Raw genomic sequence first — 17537 nt, 5'->3', positions numbered from 1 at the left:
TGCTTTGCTCCCCTTCCTCTTGTAGATTGGCACAAGTAGGCCCTTCTTCCAGTCTGAGGGGATTTGTTCAGAGTGCCACACAAGGTTAAACAGCATTTGTAGCCAGAGGATCATGGCTGGACCCCCATTTTTAAGGAATTCCGATGTTAGGCCACATATTCCTGGCGCTTTGTTATTCTTTAGCTTGCGGGTGGCAGCTTGTATCTCCTCCGCTGTAAATTCAGGACCATCAGGAGCAGGTATGGTAGTAGCCGCAGCAGCTGCTAGCTCATGGTCCGTCTGGTGTGGTGGATCTGAGTTGAGCAGTTTCTCAAAGTGGTCCTCCCGCTGGCGGAGGCATTGTGATTGGTCGTAGATATTCTCACCGCTAGCGCTTCGAAGGTATGGCGTAGTTTGAGTGTGCTGACCTGACAGCTCACGAAGAATCTTGTAGGTGGCTCCACTGTCCTTTTTCTTGGCGGCCTCTTGCAGTTCGGATGCCTTGTTGTCAATAAAAGCCTTGCGGTCTTTATGCAGCATGGAATTGCACTCTTTGTTTAGCAGTCTGTATGTAGCCATGTCCCCGCCAAGACGTGCTTCTCGCCTGAGCTCTATGATGGCAAGGGAGTGATTAATGATCCAGTCCTTTTTCTTCCGTTGCCTCATTCCAACAACGTCAGTTGCTGCCGCAAGAATGTTCTCTTTGAAGGACTTGCAACTTGCAAGGACATGCAACTTCACTATCATCGCATTGGCCAAGGACCTCAAATCTGTTGGATATCTCCACATGGTACCGCTCAGCCAGAGCGGGGTCCTGTTTGATGTAACCGGCATCAATTTTCCGAAAAGATTGGTTGTTCTTCATAGCTTAGAGGCGGAGCTTAATATTGGCTGCTACCAGTCGGTGGTCGGTGTTCCCGAGCTCGGCGCCACGGTAGGTGCGGCAATTCTGGACAGACGACAGCCATCTTCGACGTACGATGATGTAGTCGAGCATCTTCTTTGTTGATCCATCATTGCTATGCCAGGTGTACTTGTTTATATTTGGTCTCTGGAACCATGTGTTCGCAATCCTTAGAGTGTTGGCCAGACAGTAATTCAGCAGCCTCTCTCCATTATTGTTTAGGCTATCCACTTTAGCAGGTCAAACAGTGAGATTCCACAGGCCTGAATCGTTTGAAACACTTACATTCAAGTCTCCTAGCAGGAGGAGGTAGTCATGGGGAGGTACAGAAGATAGTTCAGGACTAAGCAGATTATAGAAATCGTCTTTGTCTTCTTCATCAGCGTCGTGTGTGGGGGCATAGCACGTAATGACAGTTATTTTGCCGTGCTTCCCATCCAGTCTTGCGGTCAGGAGTCTAGGCGATACTGGTTTGAGGGAAAGGAGGGCCCTACGTGCAGCACTGTTCAGTACTAGGCCAACACCTCCTCTTCTTTGGCTACCGCCAGACCACAGCAATGTGTGTCCTTCACTTATGTCCTCTTTATCATGTCCAGGGAGGTGTGTTTCGGTGACTCCAGCTATTGTGACTTTATATATTTTTAGTTCATTTGCTAAAAGAAGCTTCGAACCGGGTTGGTTCAGCGTCAGGACGTTCCAGGTGGCCACATTGGTGCCACCTTGGTCAACGATGTTCAGAGGGGATTTTCCTTCGGCGGTCCGAGGTCGATACGGGGTTTTAGATGATATATCCGAGGCTGAAATTCTGGTTCCACTCGTAGCAATAGAAGTTTCAGGAGGAGGGCTGCCAACACAACCGTCCCTAAATGCATTTGGTTCTCTGGTGGCTAGCCAGGTATCCAGAGGCACGTGGAGGTCGTTCTTCATGCGCCAATTTGCATGGGAACTAACTCCGGACGAGTTAGTTCCCATATATATATATATATATATATATATATATATATATATATATATTGATTGTTGATGTATTGACGAATGAAACTAAGTCTTTTTTACCTTTAGTGGCTTTTAGCAGGTGGTAGCCTTACTCTTGTTTGTTTTTAGGTTTGGTTTCGTTTTTCGTTAAAATTTATGGTTGTTCTCGTTTCATTAATTCATTCAGAGTAATACCTGTTCATTTCAAACTATAATTATTATTGAAATTCACTTCTGCTCGTTTTGGGTCTTTAAAGGGCTCCATATTTTTCTCCGATTTTTTTTTTTTTTAATCGTTTTTTTAAATTAATTCTTAAAATTATTCTCAAGTATTATATTAATGTATGATTAAGCACTTTCAGACTTAATTATTTCTAAATCAAAGCATAGTTCTCCTTATAAAAAACTGTTTAAGTACTATAATAGAACTGTAATGTGGTGCAAATCCAGATTTAGACCCAGAACCCAGTATGATCAATAGAAAATAGGTCCCAGTTTAAATTTACAGTACAATGAATACTAAATGTCAAAGTTTCTGATGAACTTTCTTGAGCACTACCAGTGGTGATTTTAAGGGAGGAATAGAGGGGACACTTGGCCCGGGTGTAGAAATTTTAGGAGCGCAAAATTTCAAATAAATGATCTAACGGTTTTACTCATTGTGTAATTTTTGAAAATTTATTTCTATTGAATAAAAGTAGAGGGCAAAGTTAATTCATTAAAATAATTGATAAATTATATTAAAATAAAAAATAATTAAATAATAATAATTAAAATATCTAATAATAATTTATATAATAAACTAAAAAATAAATTATTAATTGAATAATAATACTACTACTACTAACAATTCACCGCAGCACCAAGCCGCCTGAGGCCAACACAGCTACGCACGCTCCTCTTACCTCCCAATCTATTCAAAGCCTTCTTTTTTACACCCTCCCACGAAGTTCCCATTTCCTTTAAATCTTTCTTTGTGACGTCCTCCCACCACAGACGAGGACGACCTGCTTTCCGTATAGCCCTAGATAGTTGGTCGAAAAGAACAATCTTCGGCAATCTGTCATTCTTCATCCGCACAAAGTGCCCTAGCCACCTCAAATTTTCTTTCATTATACTCCTAGAAAGCTGTATTGAACCACATTTTTCGCACAGCCTACTGTTTGAAATACGGTCAGTCAGTCAGGTACTCAGAACAATCCGTAGGCAATTTTTCTGGAAAACATCTAGCAAATCTTCATCCGCTTTTCGAAGCGCCCATGCTTCAAAGCCATATTTGACTACTGTCATCACTGTAGCTTCTGATATTCTAATCTTGGTTTGCAGACTTATCTTCCAAATCTTCCAAACTTATTATCTATTCTTCCAAACTTTTTTCTAACTGTGAAAAAACACCCTGAGCTTTGGTTATTCTACTTTTAACATCTTCACTGCTCCCACCATCTTTGCTAATAATACTACCAAGGTAGATGAAGCTGTCCATCGGATCCATCTTTTCGTTTCCTGGCGTTACTTTTTCCTCTCCACTTAGTCCTAGCCTTAGCAACTTAGTCTTCTTAAAATTAATTTCGAAATCTATTCTAAGACCCTGAAACTATAAAACCTCTAAAAGTTCATTCATTTTGCTCACACTTTCCTCTAGGATGCTCAAATCATCAGCATAATCTAAGTCCAGGAGACTTTCCTCCCCATTTGATTTTGTGGTCTCCCATTGCCTTTCCTGTGCTCCTTAATACAAAATCCGTTGAAAATAATTTTTCCAATAAATAATTTTTTTTTTTTTTAATTGTGCCTGAAAAGTTTGTGGGAGACAGGAGATGTGTGTGTGTGTGTGTGTGTGTGTGTGTCGTCTCTGTGTGTTAGTCATCTCTGTGTGCGTGTCTTTTCTGTGCGTGTGTCGTTTCTGTGATTTTTTCGTCAATATCTCCTTGAGTCGTCTCTGTGGGTGTGTCGCCTCTGTGTTAGTGTCGTCTCTGTGTGTGTGTCGTCTCCGTATGTGTATCGTCTCTGTATGTGTGTCGTCCTGTGTGTGGGTAGTCTCTGTGCGTGTGTCGGCTCTATTTGTGTGTCGTTTTTCCACTAAGTCATCCGATCAAAAATTTTGAGGAGGCCATTAAAATAGCATAGTTGAAGGGTCCAATAACTATCCCACTTAGGATGACATGACCCCCAACAGCCCCTGGGGAAAGGACTGTAAGTTATTAAAACTGTCGATTGTATACATGTAGTATTTGTTATTGGGAAGCGGACATACATTTTTCGGGGAGGAGTGATTTCCCCGGGGAGAATTTTTCGTGGGGAGAGAAGTTTTTGGGGGTCAACTTTCCTGAGGGAATTTTATACGGGGAAAACTTGCTAGAATTCTTATACGAAAACGTTCTTATTTGTCTTGCTCTCTCTTTGGCGACTCACTTTTACATGTGGAAATGTTCTTGGAATTGTCCTTGGGAAATTTTCAGCGGGCTTGGAATTGTCTTGGTGACTTGTCCGTCGGAAGGGGGGGGGGCAGCAGGAGACATTCTCCTAGGAAGAATTTTCCGCGAGGTAAAACTTAGTATTGGGGGGGGGGGAATCTCCGGAAAAAATTTTATACGGAGGGGGATTTCCGGCATGATTTAAAAAATGATCAGAAATTAAGTAAAAAATAACTAATACGGTATAAAGTAAAAAAATGTTTGTTTTAATTGTAATGCTTTAATATTTCTGCTGATAACGAACATTGGTGTATGTGGTCGAAATATTCAGATTTTTTATATCTGTTTTTGCTGTCTAATAAAAGGACTTATCCTCATTTGAACTTTTATTTTTTCGTAATAAATAACGTTTTTTTTCAAATGAAGGTAGGCTAAGGAGAATTTTCCAGATGGAATTGTCCGAAGGAAATTTTGGGGGAATTTTCAGCGAGGATGGAATTGTCCGGGGCGATTTTTCGGAGGTCGAGTTTACGCGTTGGGAAACTTCCGAGGAGTTTTTGTGGGGGGAGGGGAATTTTCCATTGAGGGAGAGACGGATTTCCCGGCATTATTTGAAAAATGATCAGAAATTAAATAAGGGAAAACGCAAGTTTTTTCAACTGGACTTAACGAGCAACAGTATACCTTAAAATGAACAGAAACTATTCCATAAAAGATGGGGGGGGGGTATTCCCTAATACCTCACTACCGCCTCCTCAGATTTCTGAGCATTATTTGAAAGCGATCAGAAATCAAGTTAAAAAAAAAGTTTTTTACAATTGAAAGTAAGGAGCAACATTAAGACTTAAAACAAACAGAAATTATTCTGTATATGAGGGGGGCTCCCCTCCTCAATACCTCGCTCTTGAATCTAAAGTTTGACTTTTCTGCCACATCGTTATGAACGTATTCTGAAACACAAAGACCGCTTAATTAGAGTAAGAAGCTTTTTTAAAATACTAAGAAACTTAGCGTGAAGAGCGGACATTGAAAAGGGGGCATTCCCCCGTATATACAGAATAATTTGTATCTGTTTTAAGTTTTAATATTGCTCCTTACTTTAAGTTGAACTTTTTTTTATTCAACTTATGCAAAGCCAGACTCTAAAGATGCTATAAGAGGGTTTTAGTCTCATAACATGAAATTTGTATTTATCTCTTGATCTATATTTGAAAAAGAGAGAGAGAGTGAAAAAAAAAAGAACGGATGCTCGTTAAGATATGAAAGACGTCAATGGTGTTATGATTCAAGAACAGTCAGTTTTGTTAATGAAAGTTTTCTAGTAGCTCTTATGTCTGATGAATGGTATATGACGTAAAACTTTTGAACCAATATTACAATTGAAAAAAACCTTTTGATTGATTGTCTAAGCAATCTAGACTCCAGACTTAAGAAAAAACATGGTTAAACAAAAGGCTTGAGGAAAAGGAAAATATTTTGGCTGTATCAGCTGTTAATCTTGTGATAAAATATAAGAAAATTATTTGGGACATTTTTGTCGTTGGAGTTAATGGAATTAATTATTGTAGATGGGATTAATGTCTTAGATAGCGTCTCTGCGAATATAGGAAAGAAGTCTATGTATGTTTTTAAATTGGTGTCAATTCGCGAAAATCTTGGGGGTGGGGCAAGATGTGTTGTTCAAAATCTGGGCGGGGCAACTTTGTTTTGCTTTTATTTTTCGGTAAAAATATAGAAATGGTATTTTTCAATGAAAACAGCAAAAATGTATTTTCTAAATCTAGGGGGGCAAGTGCCCTCTCCCCAATTGATGTCACCGGGCATAAACGATTGTACCTGTAAATCCCGAGTTCGATCTTTAAGCTTATCGAAGTTTCAGATAGAGTAAGTAGCCTTGGTATATGCAAATGAAGATCTCAAATAGGTATATCACCGCATCAGAGTTGCCACTAGTACAAAAATAACTCGAATGGTAAATTAGCCAATAAATGAGTAGTTTAGCAATGAGAAACAATCATTAAATATGAAAAAAATTAAAACTGTCATCATTTTCTACACGGGGAATTTTTTTTCTTTTTTCTTTAGGAGAGACTTCAAATGTAAACTTTTTTTCATTAAGCTGATTGTACTAGGGCCTACGTCGTCACTTGGCATTCTTTGACATTGAACTTAGCAATTACTACCCGTAAGGAGTTGAAATTTAAGAAAATTAAAATTAGGCAGCAAAAAAAAAGTGCGAAAGCTCACTGAAACATTTTAGGAAGAATATCAGTCTGGGAAAAGCAATCACAAAGAATAGTGATAAATCAATTAAAGTGGTAACACTGCCCGTAAGTAGTGAAGATGTGAAAGTTAAAGTATTTTGGTTTAGTTTTTAAATTTTCATAACAAGCGACGCTGACCTAATTATGATTAGAGACATAATATTGTGTCTGTCACAGTTGTGATCTGTCCAAAAAGCACCTACAGCCGCTTCTTACTTTCCTTTTTCTTTATGCTAGAAGCTCATTCTAGTAGATCTCATGACAAGACTGGAAGAGCCCCTTCCCCTATAAATATACCATCAGATATGAATCTTCAAAAGACAAATAAAAAAAGATGGCATATTCTTACTCTTCACTAAGTTTGGTTCATATCCGACAACCCATAGAACACCCAGTGGTACTACCCAGGAAAAAAAGAAACGAAAGATCTACCATGGAAGAATGAACTTACCAACCATGATAACCTCAGAAAGTGAAATAAAAACTAACCTTCATTCGGAGAAATTCAGAGAAGAAAAAAATAAAGAAAAATGATAGCATAGAAAAAATAACAACAACAGCTGTAAAGAAGCGCACTTGACAAGAAGAAATCAAGAAGGAAAAAAAAATCAAAGGAATGCAGAACGAAAGATTTTTTTTTTTAATTTAGAAGATCTTTTTAAAGCAGAACGTTGATAAAAACATTCATTGAAACGAATATTCAATTAAAAATCAAAACAAAAAACTTTTTCTTTGTATTGGGATCCTTAGTGAGCTTTGGGCATAAATTGATCTAATCGGAAAACGTTAGCGAAGGATGGCACAAGGGGAGGAGGCTCCTTCAAAGAAGATGAGCAGAAGGAGAAGGAGGTAACAGAAAGGGTTGAATAGACGGCAGTCATTTAAACCACATTGAATCTTTCCCTCAAAGATAGCATTTGATCTTAGATGGTGCAAACCCAACAGTTTGCCATGATGTTAGAAATCATCTTAATTGATTCCAATGGGGTCTTCAAAGCCCCTGTATAGGACTGACTGTTACGGCGACTACGGAGGCTCGGAAGCTTCCAATGTTGGAGCGCTTATAGACTTCCTCCTCTTCGGTCGGCGTCTCTCGTTGAACATGATGATGACTCATTTAAATCGGCTGCTGGTGAAATTATGGTCCAGATACCGTTCGACCGGTATCTCTTGACCGAGATACCGGTACGCTGCTTCATCTCGACACGCTGATACGCTGATCGATACATCGAGATACGCTGCTTCATCTCGACCTGTATCGGCTGCTGGTGAAAGAAGATGAATGGAGAGTGAAGGAGGTAACAGAAAGAGTTGAATAGACGTTTGTCGTGATAGCTATGTTCGAAATCATCCAAATTGATGCAAAGGGGGTCCTGAGAACCCCTATATAGGGCTAACTGATATGGCCGCTACGGAGCCTTGGAAGCTTCCAGCGTAGGGGCGCTTATAGACTTCTGCCTCTTTGGTCGCTGTCTCTCGTTGCACTTGATAATGCCTCATGGAAATCGCCTGCTGGTGAAATTATGGATGCCGGCCGGGATGGAGCAGCGTCTAGTTTCCGTCAAAAGTAAAAATGAGCAGATAACTTGCCTTATACAAGACTTGACATAAAAGGTGAATGGAAGATGAACGGAAGATAGTCATTAGTGTAAAGAATGACTACCATGTTTCGTATTTTATTGGCTTTCATATTTTGAAATATTTTCAAAATACCAGATTTTATTGTTTGTTCTCATCTTTGGCCAATTTGTTTTTATTAATTGTGTTTTTCTAGCTTTAAAATATTCTGGAATTTCGGTTTTATGTAAGTTTGCTTATTGAAATTTTCTGATGCAAGTTTGCTCATTTAAAAGTTGGAAAACTGTTGTAGTGGAAAACATCTATTCAAAACTTGCAATTTCCATTAGTAAATTTTGAAGAGAAAAAATGTTAGAGACATCTTCAGCTTAGGTGTTCATTGTAAAGGGGGGGGGGGGGTTTGCGAGTGTTAGTGGTACTTATCTATTCGACAATATTGAAATGCGATTTCGTGATTAAACTAAACTAACTACTAACAACAACTCACCGTAGCACCAAGTCGCCTGAGGCCAACACAGCTACGCACGCTCCTCCTCCATCCCGTTTCGTGATCCATTTTTCTTGATTAAACGGATCTCCAAAAATGAAGGCACATCATTTCTTCTTCTTTTTTATACAGTTTTGGGTCAACAGTACATCATTTAAGATAAGACATGATTTATTTTGAAATGGCATTCGCCAGCATAAATACTGAAAATACGCAAAAAAAACACTAAATAATTGTCAGACTACACTGGCTAAGCATGGAAAAAAGAGGAAGAAAATGTCGTCAGACAAAACAGGGTAAGTCCAATTGTGATGGTTGCAGATCAGCTCACTCTGACTGGACAAATACTCTTTAGAAATCCTAGCTCCAGCTACTGATTGTATAACCACATGTGATTGACACTTAATGTCTTGCGGAGCTACGGACACTTAACAGTTGTATAAAGTGAGATACAAAGGCACTATCAGTTCTCTATTTCTACATATCAATCGAAGGTACACATACTTAATTGACTTGATACTTGCATTTATTAGATAGGGAAACATAATGACAAACGAGGCAGAGGTGAAAAGGTAGACGAAAAGCCGTTTCACCGTTGCTTTAGAAAGGGCCTCCTTTTTTTAAAGGCTTGTCTTTTTATATTGTCCTGTGGACTTTCATCTATATATTTTTGTTCTTTTTCCTGCACTGAGGACGGAAAAGATCTTCACCGAAATATTTGCTTATTTCTTTTTCTGCCACTGGTTGTGATTTAAATCGTTTTTATTCGTTGTCTTTCGTTATTCGTGCTTGGGAAAACACTGGCAAAAAGAGTGCTGAAAACGAAAACAAACAAAAACAAAATTGGGTTTGATAAGTTTTATCTGTCCAAACCTAGGACGTCAAAATAAATACATTTTTGCCCTTTGGGCCAATCTTAGGTCTGTTCATTCCCGAAATTTCAATTTTCTAAGATTTCTCTTTTGGTCGTTTCAGAAAAAATATTAAATAAATAAAAATATGGATTCTTTTGGTCAATATCACATTTTTGTCAGTGTTGCCACATTGAACCTTGAGAATAAATAAACGAAACGCATTAGTTAAGTTTGACAACCCTTTTCGTCGGTAAAAAACCTGAACACTAACAAAGAAAATCTGCACCTTCTTAAGCTGTTTGGTTCCATATGTGTTTAGCTCATATATTGCCGATTTTTCACTTTTTTCTTCTTTTTTTTTTGGTGCCCGCTAATAACGGAAACTGAATTACTGCAGACGGATGTCCTTTTAATAAAAAAGTGGATTATCCTTTTTACAAGATATATATCATTATAGAAGTTTCTATTTAACTAATACAAACAATTAGGCTTCATTTTCACTGTCCTTGGCACTTAGAGATTTGGCACGACAAATTGCCTCTGTCGTTATTAAACAAATTTGCGGATCAGGTGTGACAATGGATAGAAAATAGTCTATATTTCGAATAATTTAACAAAATCGTGAATAGAACTTGTATTAAATCGAAGGCACCTATACAAGAATATTTGGAAACAATTAAGAATCCATTTTTTGTTAGGTTTTTTTTTTTTTTTTTTTTTTTTTTTTTTTTTTTTTTACAGTTACCTTTGGTTGTATAATTCAATTTAAACATTAACTTTCTGAGCATTAATCTTTAATTTTTCATTTTCGATTTTTCATTAACATTTAATTTTTGATAAAATATTACATTTCATTTTGCAGCTTTCTTCCTTTTGTGCTAAAAGCTGACAACGCATACGAATACGAATACAAATACGAAGAAGAATTACGAATACGAATTAAAAATTTATTTGAATTGATTTCGCTTCAAACAAGGTGCTACATACTTTCCCTTCTGCAAAGCAAAGAAGACGGATAGAAGAGGGCGGGGTGGGGTGTTGGAGGAGTAGTAAGCCCGTTTCGTTCTTCCTAATAATACTACCTGAAAATGTCTGCATGATTTCGATTCTGACGAGATGCAGATTGTTAATGTTTTTACTAAGGCCTGGTGGCTTTTTGATGACATATTAATTGTTGACAATTGTTGGCAAAGTTGACATATGTTAGTTTAATATATTAATTTTTGTGATTAATATTGCAGGATTCAGAAGTAATAGCAATATTAAATGAAAGAGACATAGAGGATTGTCAAAATCGTTTGGCATCCGGGAGTAAGGATGTGTTTACACAATGTAGTGCTGTTATTAGGACTTATCTCAGTGGAATTCCCTTTAGAGAGTTTGAATCGTCAATGTATTATCATAGGTACCTTCAATGGAAATGGTTGGAAAGGTGATTATCTTTTTTCAATTAATCCATTATTTTCTTTTATAAAGTAGCTAATTATGTTGAATGCACTAGATGTACTCTCATTCTCTGTGGGATTTTTCTTGTTTTCTTCTGGTGAAACTTCTCTCGTTTACGGTTTTAAGAGAACAATTTTTAAAGAGAATGTATTTAAGACAGCATCGTTCTAAGAGATAGATCAGGGGAACAAATTTTATGATGAAACTACATTCTTCTTTCTTTCTATATTCTCTTCGCTTTTCTGTCTTTTCATGAGGAAATGTTTTGAGAGAATACTTTAAAGTGAAAGCTTACTCTTCTCTCTTTCTATATTCTCTTCGCCTTTCATCTAATTGTAATCTCCACTCTAGCTTACGCAGTATTGCGGAGCAGAAAAGATCCATCTTGGATCTTAATTTTGCACCGAATTGTGAATTAGGGTAATTTAAAGTAGGATTAACTTTCAGATATAGCTCAACTTCCTCTCACTCATTTTTATATGGTAAGTTATGGCAAGACACAGTTGTTATATGGTAAGACAGACTGTGAACTGAGGTGATTCAAAAAGGCTGTTTATTCCTAAATATATGTTACCGTGAATGCCCGAAATTGGTGGATGTCCAAAATACCTTTTTTTTTCTCCTTGGATTTAGTCAGTGTTGCCAGCCAACTTTTTCAGCTTCATGTAGATGGTGACATGTTAGGTTAGGTTGGGTTAGTTTAGGTTCTTAAGCCATTTTGAGATTTATAACTTAATTTAACCTAACCCAACCTAACCTAACTTTAACTTTTACCAGCAAAGCTTACATAAGACTGGAAAAGCTGATTTGTAAAGCTAATTGAATCCAAGTAGAGAAAAAGGAATTTCGGACATTCACCGGTAAACGTTGGCACTAACCAGATGACATTGACATTTGGACATTCACAGTAACATTTTATCTTACCGAAGAGTGGAAAAATAACCTAAAAAGTTATTATTAAGAAAGTTAGTGTAAAAGAATATTTCAAAGCGTTTAAGATATGGTAAAGAGTTGTATATGGACCAGTTTTCAATTATTTATGTGACACGAAAAATAGGATATAAACTCATTATGCTGAAAATGTGCATAATGAGATAATGCGCATAAACACACTGTCTCAGGGACCTGCTAAAATAGGATAAAACACCGAAAAAATGCATATAATTTATTTTATTTTGGGGAGTAAGATGTTTCTGGAAAAATATTTTTTGTAATCAATTTAAATATATAATAAATAATATGATCAAACCACTACAACCAATATAAATATATAATGAATATGTAATAGATGGTATATCCAATAAATTTGTTATAATCTTATAGTATGTTATTACCTTACTATGTAATTCTAATAAGTTACAATAATTATGCTTATAATTTCACGTTTCTTCGAAACCTGAATTGACACTGAAAAGTTTGTTGGAAACGTTATCACTACAACGCAGTTAAAGCCAGCCTCGCTCTTGCTTGGCTGGTCGTTTCGGAGGATCTATCCTTGTCCCTCTTTAAAAATGAGGTAAAACAGTCCTGAGACTCACTTTCTGTGACCAGCGAACGGGAGCAACAATGGAGTGTGTAGTTGCGAAGTTTTCTGGCTTCACTATGTGCTTCGTTTTCTTTGCAAACTGATGGTCAACTGCCTTTGCCGTATTTGCGCTTTTTTGGCTTGTACCCTTTTGACGGTCATGCAGTGTTGTTTCGGAGGCTTTAAGATTTAACATCGAAAATTTTTCATATCGAATTGACTATATGTGACTATATGAGGCCGCATCAGTGCTGCCCATGCAGAAAACCTCTTTACCTTGTTGTTCAAGTTACGGGTGATGTACCTTTCCTGTATGGGGTTTTCGACAATTAAGATTCTAATGGTGCAGTTTTCATTTCGAAATTCCCATAAATTTGTTTTTGCAATAAACTTAAGATTAATCGAAATCATAGTTACCATTCCTGAATCAGCTTCTAATGGCAATTTTTCTCACTTGACAGTTTTTTTCATAAGCGCTTTTAAATTTGTGGTTACTATTTGCTATTACTATGGGCTAAACTTTGCTTTTTACTTGGTTGATTGATGTGAATAATGCAACAACGATCAATAAGTAAACAGCAACAAGGATGGTGCTCAAAAAGAACTCTAATGCAGCAACTAACAATCTTCGGAATATTCATAAAAAATGTAACAGCATAGAAAATGTTCATAATGTATTATATTCGATTATATTTGTTTATAGAAATTACTCTGAAAAAAAAAAAAGAAAATCGGCCGGTTCATTTGCTGGTGTCTTTTGCGTATTTTTATCTCTATGACGTCATGACATTATGATAAATTGCTAATAAAAATGGTCATTTTTTCTTTTACTAGGTTCCAACCATGAAAAGCCGAGGGCTTTTTCTGTGTGGGATATGTATGCTCAAAAGTAGCAAAGCGAGGAATAATGGTTGTAGCTATATCTACAGTCTAGTTCAAACTGAACTTAGTCCAAAGTGAATCTTTATGTTTTCTGCCCTAAACACCAACCTTTTAGAGAGGGGGGTGGTTTGCACGGATAAAAAAAAAAAAAAATCCGAACAAACCCCCTAATCTTCTTGCCGACCGAACTTCATGTGTCATAAAACGAGATCGAAGTAATTTTTAAAAAATGCGAATAGATGGCGCTGAATCGTTTGCTGTAAAATTTTCCTGTTGAGCTACTTTTCTCCTGAAAAAAAACATGTTAATGTAAATCCAGCTGCAGGACGACTATTAAACTTCAAACAGAGCCCCTTGAAAGAAATTTAAACGTTAAGAAACACTTTGTAAAATAAGAAGCAAATGGCTGGGTGTATCTAAATTCAAAATATCGTGATAATAGGGTAGCAAAAGGTGCACTTTTTATGATTTTTTTTTGGGGGGGGGGGAATTTGATCGAAGCCGGTGACTGTCCATAATTGACTGTCCAGATAACCTTCGGGGAAGATAAACATCCAAGTCCAGTTCCATTTTTGAGTGTCCTGCATTTAGTGGTGTCAATTCACGAAAGTGAAAATGAGTTAAATCTATTTTTCAAAATCAAGTGGGGGTGGGTCAATTTTGTTGTTTGTTCAATTGTTTCAAGAGAATTACCCAGAAGGGGCATCTTCAGTGAAAAATGCCAAAAATATATGTTTCGAAAGATGTATCTGAGGGGGGGGGGGGGTCAAAAAGGTCGTGTCTGCCATTTTCACACCTCTGAAAGAATTACCAAAATATCTTTGCCAAGTGGCCCTTAAAGGGAGGATCTGCAGAACAATGTATGTTGAATCATACTTTTGATCCTCGTAATCGACATTGTTCAGCTGATCCTCCATTTGACAACAGCTTAGCAAACAGGTTTGGTAATTATGTCAGATGTTGCAAAACATCAGATACGAATGGGCGACATAGCGACGATGTATTCATATGCGGTTTTCAATAAAAGGAAGTTAGACTGTTGCATCCACCTTGGGAGTCGAGCATGTAAGGTCTTTCTATTGTAGGAGATTGTTGCTCGTTTTAAGCTGCAATCTCTTGTATTGTGTTTAAGGGTAGATTCTAACACGTCTTCGTCAATGTAATTTCACCCCACTACTCAAGTTATAAGCTCCTAGGGCTCCTGATTCAGCATTGGGAGGGCTCGTATAAGCAGGTATCCCCCCCCCCAACTCCAAGAGAATATTAATAAAGTAACAAAAGGGTTTCCTAAGTATAAAAGCTGTGCTTAAATGACTTTTTTTAGAGTGGGAGGGGGTGCACAAACGAAAAAGAAGAATATTTTTTCTGTATAACCTTCCGGTTAAAATGCCATCCCCTAGAGTGGTCATAAGTCCCCAGCTATTCAATCTGTACTTTGCGATGTTTTATGCGAAATATGAATCAATGACCATGTAAAATGTCAAGGAGGTTAGAAATGGTCCAGCTTTGTTATTACGAAAGTACCCATCTAGTGAAAATCAAACTAATTAAAATTCAGCATTCTACTTAGTAAAACTTAGTCCCTCGCAAATATTTTTCAGGAGAGGTTTTTTTTCTGGCAAGAATTCAAGTGTTTTTAGTATAACCTAAATTCTATTCTGTTTTCATTGTAGATGCTTGTTTGATTTGTAGCGATCATTTTTTTTTCGGATCATAAATTAATGCAGTCAAGCGGAATCCCTAGTTAAAGTAAAATGGTTCCAAATAATGTGGAGGAACTGGTCTTTGTTTTAAAGATAAGAGGAAGGGAGGAAATCTGAGCAATTATAATGGTCAGTGATATAACTTTATTCGAATCTGGATTCTAAGGATTAATTCTTTATCTAGGAATTTCGTTTCTGAAGAAATTATTGAAAAATATTGGCCTACTTTTTTGAGCCGTCCACAAAAATATACATTACTGCTTTCGCTTATATTTTATCATTTGAAATTATGCTAGATGCTTTGCATAGGAATTGTTCAAGGATAGTTTATTGTACCCATTTGAGCGACTGTATATCAAACAGTGGCGGTTCTGGCCTGTCTTGATCTTGGGACAAAATCTTAATTAGAGCACCCCTCCCCCTTTATCCCACAAAATATTCAGGCCAAATTTTGACAAAATGTTAATTTATTTAAAAAAAATTTCAATTTGGTAATTAATTAGTGATTTATTTTTTATTTACAATTTAAATCGTTCAAGTATTATTTAATTTGATTATTTTAATTATTATTTTTTTATTAATTTTTTTAATTGATTTATAATTTATTTATGATTTTCATTTATTAACTGCGACCTCTCTTTTATTTTAATAAAAAATACTTATTCAAAAATTGTAAAATGATTATAACCTCTATATTATTTATTTGAATTTTTTTTTACCCTAAATTTTCTGCGCCCGGGGCAAGTGCCCCCTCTATCCCTCCCCTAAAACCGCCTCTGATATCAAATGAGCGTTATCAAAAATGTGGCTCGATCCCACATCTTAGACATTTAATGAAAGAGTCTAAGATGCTTCAGTCAAGTTTTGCGAATGAAGTATGATAGGTTACCTAAAATTGTTTTTAACAATCCAAAGCTGGGCGTGCTTAAATAGAGTGGAATGAGGCCACGTCAGTTGGAACTTTGTGGTAGGAAGTAAAGAGCGAAGTTCTAACAGAGGGGGTGAATATAGGACTTGCGCCGCTGAGTTCCCTTCCAGCAGTTGTTGCTGCGTGGAGTAGCAGCAGCATGGCCTTATACCGTACTTTTATTAGGGGGGAGGGTTACCGAGAGAATCTTCATTGAGTGGTTCGGAAAAAAATTTAAGGGGTCAAGAGTTTTTTTTTAAGAAAAATTTACTTGTCAGAGATGTATTTTGTAGTTATTTAAGGTAAATAGTTATCTCCACCAGAATTTTACGACAATATGTAGTCGAGAAATGTTTTGGGTCTGGGGAGGGGGGCAATTCAATCGAGGAGGAGGAGTAGCTGTATCTGGCAAAAAGATATTTAGATTTTATTTTAATTGGGTTTTGTCTTTCTAAATATTGTTTTTAGTAGCAGAATGGGCTTAAATAAGCTTGAGTATGGCAAATTGGCTTTCTAAAAATTATTTTTTATTCGTTGGCCCTCTTTTTGTCATTTTGGGTATTAATAACACAGTCAGCAATGGTTTTGCATCTGTCTTATATTGTTTTTGTAGCGATGTAGTTTCTGGTGCTCTGAATTTGCCTTAACTATTGAAGTAGTTTCAAATGCGGTCAAAATGCCAATTCAAAAGTTCCGAGAAGGCCAGTCGATCTAATTTTTTTCAGGGTATATATAAAAAGTCCCCCCTCCAAAATCTTAATCCATCCCTCTCCCTCCAAAGGACCCTGAAGTTTGGTGAACTTAGACATATTTTTCGTTTTTCATATGTTATCGAGTTTCATGTAGTCCAATATTAGCATGCGTGTACAAGTAAGTCTTGGGAGGATATAAGATCCATTAGAGATAGCCCATAAACAAACATTCCTTTCGATTTGCCAACAATGTTCTATCTTTGTATTATAGTCAGGTCCGTCACAAATACTGACTGCTAAGTCTTATGAAAAAAACGTTATACAAAACAAAAATAATCACATATTTAAAAAAAATCCCTTTTGAGCCCTTCTCCGTTTCTTGTTCAGTTTTGGCTGAAAACTGTCAGTCTAACATCCTGCGTTTAACAGCAGCAGCAGATTTTGGACCTTTCTTGACTGTAGATGTGACTTAGGTCCTCATTCAATGGTTGCTCAAAATATCACATTAGAAAATTGAATAAAATAAGAAGGGGCTAAACTGCCCACCAATGCTCTGATTGGTCAAAATACTTTTACACTGCAATAATATTTAAGTTGCAACAAATTTAAATAACAAATTGTACTATATCTTCTTATCTGCTCCTATGTCTTGTAAAAACTAAACTACAAGTCGGCAAATTTGCATACTTTTTTTGTCAGCAATACCTCACGAAAGTAGGTCCCGAAAGTAGAATTCTGTGCATAGAACTTTGCTATATTTTGTCTCTGATGTTGATAACTATCACAATCTAGTAGAAAATGTGCAATTATCTCTTCATTGCTGCAATGTTTGCAATGTTCCTCTCCAAAGAATCTAGCACGATAGAATTGTACCCCTGCATGTTGAGATCTTAGACGAAAGATGATAACTCCATCTTTTTTTGTTAA

At 36.8% G+C, this 17537-nt stretch overlaps 1 protein-coding gene across 5 annotated transcripts in view; it reads left to right on the top strand.

Annotated features, from left to right (window-relative positions):
* Gprk2 (G protein-coupled receptor kinase 2) overlaps positions 1-17537 on the top strand; it is a 205007-nt gene that overhangs the window by 108348 nt on the left and 79122 nt on the right. For all 5 annotated transcript variants that reach the window (XM_089088485.1, XM_089088486.1, XM_089088484.1 and 2 more), the window contains one exon: positions 10697-10887. In XM_089088485.1, the coding sequence (XP_088944611.1) occupies positions 10697-10887 (191 nt within the window). The remainder of the gene's footprint in view (positions 1-10696; positions 10888-17537) is intronic.

Source organism: Artemia sp. Qi Xiang Cuo, chromosome 4 (genome assembly GCF_049724085.1).
Source record: "Artemia sp. Qi Xiang Cuo chromosome 4, ASM4972408v1, whole genome shotgun sequence".
In the NCBI taxonomy this organism is placed as follows: domain Eukaryota; kingdom Metazoa; phylum Arthropoda; class Branchiopoda; order Anostraca; family Artemiidae; genus Artemia; species Artemia sp. Qi Xiang Cuo.
This window is presented reverse-complemented; position numbering and strand designations above follow the sequence as displayed.